Source organism: Pristiophorus japonicus, chromosome 1, assembly GCF_044704955.1.
Source record: "Pristiophorus japonicus isolate sPriJap1 chromosome 1, sPriJap1.hap1, whole genome shotgun sequence".
NCBI lineage: Eukaryota > Metazoa > Chordata > Chondrichthyes > Pristiophoridae > Pristiophorus > Pristiophorus japonicus.
Window position 1 is genome coordinate 349,330,507 of NC_091977.1, and position 14,869 is coordinate 349,345,375.

General features: G+C 43.1%; 1 protein-coding gene across 4 annotated transcripts in view; it reads left to right on the plus strand.

Annotated features, from left to right (window-relative positions):
* Positions 1-14,869, plus strand: part of vps41 (VPS41 subunit of HOPS complex) — a 297,897-nt gene that overhangs the window by 139,238 nt on the left and 143,790 nt on the right. For all 4 annotated transcript variants that reach the window (XM_070890345.1, XM_070890351.1, XM_070890353.1 and 1 more), the window contains one exon: positions 11,342-11,407. In XM_070890345.1, coding sequence (XP_070746446.1) covers positions 11,342-11,407 — 66 coding nt within the window. The remainder of the gene's footprint in view (positions 1-11,341; positions 11,408-14,869) is intronic.

Here is a 14,869-nt window from a genome sequence, read left to right on the forward strand (position 1 = left end):
AATTGCAATTTCTAGGATACTCCATTCTAAACTAGTTGCTCCAAAAAAAAGGAGCAACTTGAGCTGAAACTTGAGTCCATTGTTTCCTGCTTTCTGTCTCGCTCCTTTCTTGAATAGGGATGTTACATTTATGGTTTTCCAATCTCTTTTGCTACACTCTTCCTTTTTACATACTCGTAGAAGCTCTTACAATCTGTTTTTATATATCTTACTAGTTTACACTCGTATTCTATTTTCTCCCTTTTTATCAATTTTTTGGTCATCCTTTGCTGGTTTCTAAAGGTTTCCCAAACCTCAGGCTTACTACTAATCTTTGCAACATTATAAGTCTCTCCTTTAATGTAACACATCCTTAACTTACCTAGTTTCCCGTGGAGTTTTTATTTCTCAATGGAGGATTTTGGAATATTTCTTTAAACATTTGCCACAGCTTATCTACTGTCATACCTTTTAATCTATTTTCACTTCCTTTGCCAACTTGCCCCTCATACCTACGCAATTGGCTTTATTTAAGTTTAAAACTCTAGTTTCGGACTTAAGTATGTCACTCTCAAACTTAATGTGAAGTTCTATCATATTATGATCACTCTTCCCCAAGGGGTACAATACAAGGTCTAAATAGCCTGTTCCACGACGTATTGTTCTCGGAAAGTATCTCGAATGCATTCCATGAACTCGTACTCCAAACTATCTTTGCCATTTTGATTTGTCCAATCTATAAGAAGATTAAAGTCATCCACCATTATTGCATTACCTTTGTTACAAGCTATTATTTCTTGATTAATGCTCTGTCCAATGTTTATAGCTACTGTTTGGGGACTATCAATTACTCCCACCAGTGTTTTCTGCCCCTTGTTATTCATTATCTCCACCCATACTGATTCTACTTCCTGATATTCTGAGCCAAGATCCTCTCACTGTGGTCCTCATGTCATCCTTTATCAGGGCTACCTCCCCTCGTTTTCCCATTCTATTGTCTTTTCAAAACATCAGGTTCCCTAGAATATTTAGTTTCCAACCTTGGTCACCTTGCAATCATATCTCTGTAATGGCTATTCGATCAAACCCATTTATCTATTTGTGCCACTAATTCATCTATCTTGTTGCGAATGCTTCATGCATTCAGATAAAGAGCCTTTCATTTTATTTGTTTTTTAAACATAATTCCCTGCTGTAACCTTATTCGCTGATGTACAATTACCTTTAAACTCTGTCATTTCCTGTCAGACTCTGCTTATCTTTTTCCAAATCAGTATTTCCTTGACTTTTCACTTTAGATTTCTAAATTTCCCCTCAACTGAAACCCCCCCCCCCCCCTCCCCTTTTTTAGTTGAATGCCCTATCTACAGCTCTAGTTATTGCTGGAGAATTGTAGACTTGGAGGGGTTTTGAAGTCATAGACAATGTGCAAATAGATCGGTTGTGTCAGTTGATGGAGTCAGATAGAAATAGGGGCAATCTTGTTGAGGAAGTTGAGGAGTCGGGTGTGAGATTGTATGTGCGGAAGTTTTTCTTTTCTCAGAAGGTGATCGACTGTGGAGCAGGATTCTGGAGATGGTAGCGAGGATTGACTCCTTCACAACAGTGTTTTTGAAATATGATGTGATTATTGCAGAAGTAAGGCAAGACTTTGGGTAATCACTAACAGGTTTGGGGCCTTCTGGAATCATTGCCTTTGAGGGGTCGGAGAAGAATTTTTGACAGGAATCTTGAACTGGCTATAAGTCTCTGTGTCATTGCCTCTCCCAGGAAATGGGATGGAGGAGTGGGGTTGAGCGTGGGGTGGAGGGAAAGAAAGGGGATGAGGCCACCAAAAAAATGCACCAATGCATATGGGACTAATGGCCTGTTCTTATCCAAATACATTATAAATAATCACACAGGCGAAACTGCTTTTTAAAATATTTGGTGGCAAATAATTCCACGTTAATAAATGGGTTAAACTGTTGGTGATCCATGTGAATGACACAGACGGGAGACCATTTGGCCCATCTAGATCATCCTTTCTATAGTAATCTGTGACTTCTTCCATCACAGCATCTAACTGGAATTTATGCCTCCATTCACCTTCCTGGAGACCCTTTTGGGTATTGATAACTCTGTGTATAGAAGTGCTTCCTGACATCAGTCCCAAACTTTTCTTTTAACAGTTTTTACCCATGTTTAGTCATGATATAACTTGAAATAGTAACTTGGGGACAACCTTTTCTGTTCTACTTAGTATTGTAATGACCTTTTAAGGTCCTGTCCCTCCATCACCTCTTTCCAAGGCTGAAGTTTCAAAGTTTTTCTAACCTTTTCTCATGACTCAGTTCTCTGAGAGCAGGAATCAGTTTCATGGCTGTTCCCTCTAAAACACTTGCTATAGTGCCTCAGTGTTTCCCTTTTGTCTCGATAACTAGAACCAAATGTAGTATTCAAAATGCAGCTCATTATAAACTCAATGGCTTGGAGTTTGCTGTCATCGGCGAAGGACTGGGGCTCATCGTTCACCTCGTCGACAGCTGCCCATAAAGTTTTTGTGGGTTTTAGAGCGCAGACTTGCTCTAATCGGGCATCTGATCCGGTGCGTTGCCTTCTACAGGGCATCTGTGAGCAGACAAAGAAATAGTGAGGCTCTTCAACCAATCAGATAGAAGAATCCTCACTGAGACACACAGAATCTAACCAGGATGTATGAAGCAGGAAGTATAAATTAGATTTAAATCATGTACGGAAAGTGAAATAAATATTGGAAAAGACAAATGAGATTAAGAGAGAGACATAAAAGAGTCACAGAAATAGTAAAAAAAAAATTAAGTCTCCAACACTAATTAACTTCTGAGGGAATGAGACTCCACAAATGTAAAATTAAATTTTCAGGGTCAGAGAGATTGTTTGGCAATAATTATCAATTATCACATCTTTAAAAATCACTTACTCCTGAATGCAGCAGTCCTAAATTTTTTAATGGGGAACTAGTGAGCAAGTACCCCAAGATCACACCATTGCATGTTATTCAATGCCGAGTCTATCAGCGAGGACTGCTACAGCGCACTCCGTGGAGGAATGAGGTATCTCTGTAACATTCGAATTTCCGTGTTTAAATGTGCATGTGCGGACGGCAGAAGTTGCTGTTCAATTTTCTCCACAATAACAGTAAGCGCTGTTAGCCTCACCATTATTAATGCAAAATCCAGGCCAATAATTCCTAATTGTCAGTTGCCTACCTTTATCAAATTGAGTTCTTGTGGACCCGATGCAAGCACACAGATGGCAATTATATACCACTTCAACTAGTCTGAGAAAAAATTAAATACTTTGTACTTTTTCTCATTAGACCTTTTTCTGCCAAATTTCACTGTTGTACCTGATCTATGGGATATCTCCAGTATGACGGATTCACTCATTTCTGGTTTGTTCCTCTCATCACTTAGAATTATTAAATTGTATCACTCTTAACAATCTTTGCTTCAAGTAGAATAACTGCAGTTCATTCAGTCTATCCCTAACACTCTTGGACTTAAATTCAAATGGTCTTAACTGCTCTTCTCTACTGCTGTCTCTGTCATTTCTACCCTTTGCGAGTATGAAAACTACCCAATATTTATGCAATACAGCTACAACACTGGCATCTATCTGACAATGTGGAAAACGGCCCAGGTATGTCCTGTCCATAAAAAGCGGACAAATCCAATCCGATCAGTTACTGCCCCATCAGTCTATTCTCAATCATCAGCAAAGTGATGGAAGGTGAGTAAGCGGCACTTACTCACCAATAACCTGCTCACTGGTGCTCAGTTTGGGTTCCACCAAGACCACTTTGCTCCAGACCTCAGGGGGAAAACTCTCCACTGGCTGGAGTCATACCTAGCACAAAGGAAGATGGTTGTGGTGATTGGAGGTCAATAATCACAGCCCCAGGGGCAGTGTCCTCGGCCCAATCATCTTCAGCTGCTTCATCAATGACCTTCCCTCCATCATAAGGTCAGAAGTGGGGATATACGGTGACACAGTGTTCAGTGCCATTTGCAACTCCTCCAAATAATGAAGCAGTCCAAGCCCACATGCAGCAAGACCTGGACAACATTCAGGCTTGGGCTGATAAGTGGCAAGTAACATTCGCGCCACACAAGTGCCAGGCAATGACTATCTCCAACAAGCGAGAATCTAACCACCGCCCCTTGACATTCAACAGCATTACCATCGCCGAATTCCCACCGTCAACATCCTGGGGGTTATCATTGACCATAAATTTAACTGGACCAGCCACATAAATAATGTCAGAGGCTGGGTATTCTGCGGCGAGTGTCTCACCTCCTGACCCACCAAAGCCTTTCCACTATCTACAAGGCACAAGTCAGGATTGTGATGGAACACTCTCCACTTGCCTGGATGGGTGCAAATCCAACAACACTCAAGAAGCTCGATACCATCCAGGACAAAGCAGCCCACTTGATTGGGACCCCATCCACCACCAAACATTCACTCCCTCCACCACCGGCGCACCGTGGCTGCAGTGTGTACTGTCTACAAGATGCACTGCAGCAACTCACCAAGTCTTCTTCAGCAGCACCTCCTAAACTCGCGACCTCTACCACCTAGAAGGACAAAGGCAGCAGGTGCATGGGAACATCACCACCCGCACGCTCCCCTCCAAGTCGCACACCATCCTGACTTGAAATATAGCACCACTCCTTCATCGTCGTTGGGTCAAATTCCTGGAACTCCTTCCCTAACCGCACTGTGTGAGAACCACAAGGACTACAGCGGTTCAAGAAGGCGGCTCACTACCATCTTCTCAAAGGGCAATTAGGGATGGGCAATAAATGCTGGCCTTGCCAGCAACGCCCACATCCCAGGAACGAATAAAATAAATACGATCACAGTGATCAATCTCTGGAATGGTCTCTGGCGAGGGTTGTTGAGGCAAATACTGAGATATTTTTCAAATTGAGTATTGTGATGGGAGAAAACACACATTTCTGTGGAAGAATGAGCTTGAATGGGCCGAATGGCTTCCCTTATCTGTCCTTCTCTTGGTTTATCAAAAGAATTCACACTGATCACCATATTTTTGGTTACATTGTGTTACATTGCTGAGTATCTGTCCAAATTTGACAGTTCATTCTCTTCTCAATAACCACGGGGAAATGTTGCACAATTCCACTGCCAACACGCAGTCTCGCTTGCAGCGAGCACTTGAAGAATCAGAGTTATCATCCTATCTCCAACCTGTACTCACGTCTAGCTTGGCTCCATACCGGCTGGGGAGCCTTGCAAAATGAGCTCTTTAATCTTGTGGTGAACTGACATCAAGTTTGAAATCATGATCTTCCCCCACCATGGGACCATTCCTTTTCATAGTGGGAGTTTTCCTTTTAAATTGAAGATGAATGGCTGCCTTACTTGTTTGAATTTCACCATTTACCATGGCAATTGCAAAATCTGCAATCGATTCACAACAAATTCAGCATGAAGATATTTCTTATCCTTGAATTACTCTTTTATAAATAATCGATGGCTATGTCTATACTTCACTTAAGAGCGTTCCTGTTGAATTCTTACAAATGTTAAACATTACATCTACAGATGGCTATTTCTACTATTGGGGGTTTGTGACTTCAAAATTACTGTGTTAGAACCAAGTTTAGTAAGTAGATAGGATTTTGTGTATCACTTGTCCTTTTGAAAAGCAAAGCACTCCAAAGACTTTTGTTTAATATCCCTTTGTTTTTGTTTTGAATGATTCTCCAAGTGGTGATCTCACTGGGGGAACTGGTTTTGAGAGGTTCCTCAACCTAAGGGAGATGAAGCCCTGTGTGGTAATGTTATCAACCAATGATAGTGCAATTCCCTCTGACTGTTCAGCACAGTAAGAAAGAAGGAACTTGCATTTTATATACCGCCTTTCACAACCTCAGGCTATCCCAGAGCACTTTACTGCCAATTTAGTCCTTTTGAAGCATGGCAGCCAATTTGCACACAGCTATGTCCCACAAGCAGCAATGAGATAAATAACTAGAGAATCTATTTTTTAACAATGTTGATTCAGAGATAAATATTGTGCAGGACACTGGGAGAACTCGCCTGCTCTTCTTCAAATAGTGCTGTAGAAACTTTTACATTAACTGAGAGGGCAGACGGGGCCTTGATTTAACAACTAATATAAAAGACTGCTCCCTCAGTATTGCATTGAAGACACAACCTAGATTTTGTGCTCCAGTCTCTCAGGTGGACGTAAAAGATCCCATGGCACTATTTGAAGAAGAGCGGGGGAGTTCTCCCCAGTGTGCTGGCCAATATTTTTCCCTCAACCATCATTACTGAAAACAGATTATCTGGCCATCATAAAAACATAGAAACATAGAAAATAGGTGCAGGAGTAGGCCATTCAGCCCTTCTAGCCTGCACCGCCATTCAATGAGTTCATGGCTGAACATGCAACTTCAGTACCCCCTTCCTGCTTTCTCGCCATACCCCTTGATCCCCCTAGTAGTAAGGACTTCATCTAACTCCCTTTTGAATATATTTAGAGAATTGGCCTCAACTACTTTCTGTGGTAGAGAATTCCACAGGTTCACCACTCTCTGGGTGAAGAAGTTTCTCCTCATCTCGGTCCTAAATGGCTTACCCCTTATCCTTAGACTGTGACCCCTGGTTCTGGACTTCCCCAACATTGGGAACATTCTTCCTGCATCTAACCTGTCTAAACCCGTCAGAATTTTAAACATTTCTATGAGGTCCCCTCTCATTCTTCTGAACTCCAGTGAATACAAGTCCAGTTGATCCAGTCATTCTTGCTAGGTCAGTCCCACCATCCCTGGAATCAGTCTGGTGAATCTTCGCTGCACTCCCTCAATAACAAGAATGTCCTTCCTCAAGTTAGGAGACCAAAACTGTACACAATACTCCAGGTGTGGCCTCACCAAGGCCCTGTACAACTGTAGCAACACCTCCCTGCCCCTGTACTCAAATCTCCTCGTTATGAAGGCCAACATGCCATTTGCTTTCTTAACCGCCTGCTGTACCTGCATGCCAACCTTCTCACTAATGTTTGTGGGACCTTGCTGTGCGTAAATTGGCTACTACATTTACTACATTACAACAGTGACTACACTTCAAAAGTATTTCATTCGCAGTGGAATATCCTGAGGTTTCAATGACAGTATCAAGTCTCATCAGGCCCGGTACATCCCTGAATTAGATGTAAATAAAGGCAGTGCTTGCACTGGCCCAGTGCTCTTGAGATCAACAGCTGCAGAATGTGAAACACAGCTGGTAAGGCCAGTGTTATTTTGTCAGCTTCCTGTGGCTTTGAATCACACCCCGTTGCCTATATGTGCTCACATCTGGGCCAAGAGTCCCATTGAAAATGTTTTGTGTTTTGAAAGAGCAGACGTGCCCACTTTTTCAAAAGATTGAAAAAGAGTCCACTGTAAGTTTGTAAAGTTCCCAGAGGATCCAGTGGATCCAGCTTCTCATTGTACTAGATTTATACTGCACGAGGTGCCAAACCTAAGCAGCATGAAATGACACCGCTGGTGGATCCCCTCACCACTTTCCTTTAGTGAGTTCCAAAATTAGAGTGGAACTTGATTCCAGTGTTGTACTGTCACTTTTCAATGAATGCACAGTTGAAACCATGGCACATCAGTGCAAAAGTTCCAGCACCAGAAAGCTCCCTTTAGTGGGCTCAACATTGCCCAGGAGTTGCTCTGTTATTTTTGGAGCAACTTGATTTTTCTGGAGTATCTTTAAAAAATCCTCATTTTGTACATTCAATTTGTGCCAGTGTAAGTGAGTTAGTTGGGAATATTTTAGTTTAGTTTAGTTTTTATTCGAAAGGGGGCGTTACCAGCCACCTACGCCCGTTTTGGCCATTTAGGCCACTTTGGACAGCTAATAGTTACTCCAAACTAACTTAGGCCAGCGTATGTGGCCACTTGTGGCTGCACAGAAAACTTTTGCGGAGAGTTAAGAAATCAGCGCAGGTAGGTACTAATGACTTGACTAAAGAATGTGAATAGGATCAAACAGCTATCCAGGACATCATATGACAAACTTTGCAAAGTTAATTTACTATACAACAGAAACATTCAATAAAGCTTAAACTACAAAAATAAAAGAAGTAGAGACAAAACATATTTACATAATTTTTTCAAAATATCCAAGTACCTGCTGCTCGTAATTCTTATGTTCCTATGTAGGAAAGTATTTTCAAGGAAAGTCTTGAGTAAGCTCCTTAAAATTACTGGGACACAGTTATCACCCCTCCCCCCCCCCCCCCGGATCAAAGCTCCGCCCCCCCCCTCCCCATGATCAAAACTCTTCCCCCATCCCCTGCATTCAAAATTCTCCCCCTACCACCTCCGATCAAACTTTTGAGATGGATTTCACAATAGACAATTCTACCTGAACCTTTGCACCTTTGCATGGCAATGTCTTCAAGTTGTGTGTCGAATATTGACATGAAGTGGCAATAATGCAGGCAGTCAACAAAAGAACCAAGTGCTTTTGAAGAAGGCAGGCCACTCGGCCCGGGATAGGGGCAGGAAGCATCGAATCCCACACTGCAGCACGCATCATCATCATCATCGTCAGGAGCTACTGCGCATGCGCGAATGCTCCAGTGCGCATGCGGAGAGCTGCCGGCACTGTTTTTCGCGCAGGGCCCTAGCTCCTCCCCCTAATCGACAGACCACGCTGCGCCAAGCCATGGAAGAAGCCATAGAGCGGCCAGAATCCGGAGACATCTTTTTGGTGCCATTGTCAGCCCACAAAGTCGCCACATCTCTGGTGAGTGCGCCGAAAAAAATGAGTGGGCCAATTTTGAGCCCAGTGTGTCTCAGAAATATGCCTCAGTACCAACCTCAGAAAAGTGTCTCCTGCACCAGTGTAACATACCCAGCAGACTTTTTTACTTTTGAATTTGATTGTTAATTAGAAAAATAAAAAGCTTGCATTTATATATCGTCTTATCCTACCTCTTGGAAACATTCCAAAGTGTTTCAGTGAATTACTTTTGAACTGTAGTCACAGTTATTTTATAGGCAGAATCAACAACTATTATGTGCACCGCAAGATCCCACAAACAACATTGAAATAAATGACTGGATAATCTGCTTTCCATCATGTTGTTTGAGGAAAGAATGCTTCTGGAGAAGTCCCTACTCTTTTTTTTTTAAATAGTTTCTTAAGATGTTTTAATGTCTGCTTGATCTAGCAGGCGAGACCTTGGTTTTTTTCTCATCCAAGGGATGCCAACTCTGACAATGCAGTACTCTCCCTCACTAATTCACTGAAGTGCCAGCCTAAATCACCTGGAAATGACTACCACTGTGTTCTTATCTCTGCACTGAGACTGCTCAAACACAATTCATGCAGGACCCTTCGAGCTGGCTGGGAGGTGAGCATGTTGTACCACAAGTCTGGCTGAATTCAAACCCAAAAAAGGCATTGTGACAACACACTGCCATCAAGCAATTCTAAACAAAATCTGGCTAGTTAATCATTAATATTTGTAATGGCTTGGCTTTTAAAAAGAGCCACAGATAGTGAGTTACTGTGTGAGATTTGAATAGATAAATGCCATTACCAGAATGTTCTGTTAAACTTCTCGTTCATTCCCATTTCTTGCTGCCACATACTGCACACACCATCTGTTAACCAGCTAAAGTGAATGCTGCGAGTTGGCTAAAGCTTCCGATTTACCTCCCTTGGTAATGTGTATGCACATCACTGCTGTTGAGGTTGGAAATCTCAAATCACTGCTGTTGGGTTGGGAATCTCTTGAAAGGAACCCACATTCTACGATTCATTGCTGTACCCCTGAGGCGAGTAAGAGTTTTATCGATTTTCAACCTTGTGAAAAGCTGAAAATCTATTGAAGCAGCGCTAATTTGTAACCACTGTGTAGTACAGTAACAGAAAAAAGTTGTAATTCAGTGATTAATTCCAGAAAATTCTGTGAACATAAGTCCCCTGCTCATATACATATCTTGTGCAGGTGTAATTGGTCATGTAAGTAGATTAAGTTTGCTTCACAAACCACCTGCTTGCTGCATGGATTTAGCAGCAATTCCTGCAGCATAACAGTCACCTACTCCTGACAGCACACGCATTGTCGGAAAATGTGGTAGATGAGGCAAGTGTGTAGTGCGGAGGATTACTTATAAACTATATGCAAGTTGTCGCTCTGTGTTCTGGTTTACAAAGTGAGATTTGCATTTTTAGTGGCCCTGAATTCGTGTACGAGATGTGCACGTGCCCGTAGGGGCCCCACAAGTTCCGAGTTTAGGTATGCACTGTGTAAGGCCTGCTTTTATCGGCGTAGGACTTTTAAAGGTCAGAAAAGTAAATTTTTTTCAATAATTTAAACATTTAAAAACTTGTAAAATTAGGTAAGTTTATTTTTAGACCCTTTAAAATATGTTAAAAAAATTTTTTTTAATTAAATTTGTTTTAAATAATTAATTAAATCCCATTTTGGTTCATTTTAAATATATGTTTTAAAAATTTATTTTAAGTGTATGTGTATATTTTGGAGTATTCCCATTCATACTTATGGTGATTCTGTATACACAGAACTCATCACAAGTATGACTCTGAATACCCCTACTTTGGTTGGGCCGGCCCACATGATCCCAGGGACGCGTGTGAAGTGCCGACATCCCTGGGATACATGGGCCTCTACGTAGGCCTTCTCGTAGAGGCCCAGGACCGCAAGTCTCCGAACCTCCCGGACCACTAGGTAAGTTCGTAGATATTTTTCAGGTCGGAGGTATCCACCCACGGGAAGCCTCTGATTGCAATTTCTGCACCACTGCTTTTCTTACCAGCCCCTCATTCAAAATTTGTCATGAAAAAAATGAGTGTTCAATGGAGACTGCACAAAACAAATTTGGGAATTAAAACCCATAAACATTCTGTACGCACGGTATAAATTCACAGATGCATTGATCCTTATGTTCCCAAGTGGATGCAATGAAGCATGTCGTGTTTTCTGCAGTAATTGCAGTCCATTAACTCCAGCATGAGAGAGGGGATGTACAGAGGACTCCTCGGGAGAGGTATTGGAAAAACGAGTCTATGGATATATTGGAGGGAGCAATCTTTGTCTGGCAAAGGAGGAGTCATTCCTTGTACATTCCTCGAACTCCCTACCTAACAGCGTTGTGGGAGAACCTTCACCACATGGATTGCAGTGGTCCAAGAATGTGGCCTGCTGCCAATTTCTCATGGTAGCTAGGGACAGGCAATAAATCTCGGCCTTGCCAACGGCACCCACATTCTGAGAAAGAACTAAAAAAAAAGTCCTATTGCCATTCTCAGTTTGATTTTGTTTTCATTTTTATTTTAGATAGTGGCTCTTAACCCACAGTTTGGCAGATCCAGCAGCAAGCAGTTCATCACAGGGGCAAACAAGGTAAGCTTGTTGATCTATCTCTCTGAATTCTACTAAATGTGTCAGAACATCAGAAGTGTAATTTTTTTTGTCCAGTTATTCAATAGGTGCTTTAAAGTGCAGCCATTGTTACGTACCATGCAACAGGAACAACTGGCATTTATATACTGCGCATTACATAAAAACAGGCAATAGGATAAGAAAGAGAGTAAGGGTAGGGAAATGCTTGGTGGAAGATGTGGATCATTAGAAGATTGTAAAAGGGAGAGATTAGCAAGGCAGAAATGGCAGGATGCAACTCACATAATTATGCCTTAGGTTTTGCACAGGACAGTTGAACTAGTATGGATGGCTGATTCAGTAACTAGGAGTTGAACATTGACTCCAAACCCCACAAATTCTTATGGCTTCAGGTTAAGCATAGGCAAGGAAACCTCCTGCTGATTACCACCTACCTCCCTCCCTCAGCTGATGAATCAGTACTCCTCCATGTTGTACAAGACTTGGAAGAGGCTCTGAGGGTGGAAAGGGCACAGAATTTACTCCGGGTGGGGTACTTCAATGTCCATCACCAAGAGTAGCTCGGTAGCACCACTACTGACTGAGCTGACCGAATCCTGAAGGACATAACTGCCAGACTGGGCCTGTAACAGGTGGTGAAAGAACCAACACGAGGGAAAAACCTACTTGGCCTCGTCCTCACCAATCTACCTGTCACAGATGCATCTGTCCATGACAATATTGGCAGCAGTGACCACCGCACAATCCTTATTCCATCTTCACACTGAGGACACTGTCCATTGTGTTGTGTGGCATTAGCACCATGCTAAATGGGATAGATTCAGAACGGATCTTGCAGCTCAAAACTGGGCATTCATGAGGCGTTGTGGGCCATTAGCAGCAGCAGAATTGTATTCCACCACAGTCTGTAACCTCATGGCCTGTTATAACATTACCATCAAGCCGGGACCAACCCTGGTTCAATGAGGAATGCAAAAGAGCATGCCAGGAGCAGCACCAGGCGTACCTAAGAATGAGGTGCCAACCAGGGGACCCTGCAACACAGGACTACATGCATGCTAAGCAGCGGAAGCAGCATGCTATAAACGGAGTTATGCGATTCTGCAACCAATAGATCAGATCAAAGCTCTACAGTCCTGCCACATCCAGTCATGAATTAAACAACTAACTGGAGGAGGAGGCTACATGAACATCCCCATCCTCAATGATGGAGGAGCCTTGTACACAAGTGCAAAAGACAAGGCCTGAAGCGTTTGCAACCACCTTTAGCCAGAAGTGCCGAGTGGATGATCCATATCGATCTCCTCTTGACGTCTCCGCCATCACAGAAACCAGTCTTCAGCCAATTCGATTCACTCCATGTGATACTGACAACAATCCCGGCTGTCGTGCTGTAGACTTGTGCTCCAGAACAAGCCGTGCCTCTAGCCAAGCTGTTCCAGTACAGCTACAACACTGGCATCTACCTGACAATGTAAAAAACTGTCCAGGTATGTCCAGTCCACAAAAAGCACGACAAATTCATTCTGGCCAATTAATTGCCCCATCAGTCTACTCCCAATCATCAGCAAAGTGAAGGAGGTGTCGTTGACAGTGTTATCGAGCGGCATTTACTCACCAATAACCTGCTCACCGATGCTCAGTTTGGCTTCTGCCAGGAACACTTGGCTCCAGTCCTCATTACAGCCTTGGTCCAAACATGGACAAAAGAGCTGAATTCCAGAGGTGAGGTGAGAGTGACTGTCCTTGACATCAAGGAGCTCTAGTAAAATCAAAGTCAATGGGAATCAAGGGTAAACTCTCCATTAGCTGGAGTCACAAAGGAAGATGGTTGTGTTTGTTGGAGGCCAATCATCGCAGCCCCAGGTCATCGCTACAGGAGGTCCTCAGGGCAGTGTCCTCGGCCCAACCATCTTGAGCTGCTTCATCAATTATTTGCCTTCCATCATAAGGTCAGACATGGGGATGTTCACTGATAATTGCACAGAGTTCAGTTCCATTCGCAACTCCTCATATAATGAAGCAGTCTGTGTCTGCATGCAGCAAGACCTAGATGACATTCAGGTTTGGGCTGATAAGTTGCAAGTAACATTCACACCACACAGGTACCAGGCAATGACTGTCTCCAACAAGAGAGAGTCTAACCAGCGCCCCTTGACATTCAATGGCAGAATCCCCCTCCATCAACACACTGGGGATCACCATTGACCAGAAACTCAACTGGACCAGCCACACACATACTGTGGCTACAGAGTAGGCCAGAGGCTGGGTATTCTGCGGCGAGTGTCTCACCTCCTGACTCCCCAAAGCCTTTCCAACATCTACAAGGGACAAGTCAAGATTGTAATGAATACTGTCCACTTGCCTGGATTTGTGCAGTTTCAACAACACTCAAGAAGCTCAACACCATCCAGGACAAAGCAGCCCGCTTGATTGGCATTCCATCCACCACCTTAAACATTCACTCCCTCCACCACCATTGCACCGTGGCTGCAGTGTGCACCATCTACAAGATGCAGTGCAGCAACTTGCCAAGGCTTTTTCGTCAGCATCTCCCAAACCTGCGACCTCTACCACCTAGAAGGACATGGCAAGCAGGCGCATGGAAACACCACCACCTCCAAGTTCCCCTCTAAGTCACAGACCATCCTGACTTGGAAATCTATCGCCATTCCTTCATCATCGCTGGGTCAACATCCTGGAACTCCCTCCTTAACAGCACTGTGGAAGTATCCTCACCACAAGGACTTCAGTGGTTTAAGGTGATGGCTCACCACCACCTTCTCGAGGGTAATTAGGGATGGGCAATAAATGTCGGTCTTGCCAGTGACACCCACATCCAAGGACATTTTTTTTTAAACTTTGTGTTTAAGGCACTAAATATGCAGGTAAAATAATAACAGAAAATATGTACTGTTGCTGCTCATTAAGATCCACAATCTGCTTAGTTAAAAGTTTATCAAAGGAAGTAAGTTCACACTATTGGTAATTCTTCCTTTCGTCTGCCAAGGAGTGAACCAACAGCAACTTGCATTTATATAGCGCATTTAACAGAAAACATACCCAAGACACTTTACAGTGGTGCAAAGAAAAATAGTCACTGCAAGAAAGAGCGATCAAGAAAAGTGACCAAAAGCTTTGTCAAAGAGTGCATTTTAAAGAGGGTCTTTAAGAAGATAAAGGAGGTGAGACAGAAGGGCTTGAGGAGGGAATTAGAGATTGCAACCGACGCGGCTGAACACATGGCTGTTGGTGGTTGGGCAAAGGGAGGGGGAGATGCAAAAGATGCTAGAGTCACAGGAATGGAGTGTTCGGGAGCTAGTGGGGATGGTTATAAGGGATATTACAGAGATGGGGAGGGTTGAGACCAGGAAAAGATTTAAAATAGCGCTGAAAATTTTACATTTGTGGCATTAATGGGGCCTGGAGCCAATACAGGTCAGGGAAGATGTGGTTAATTGA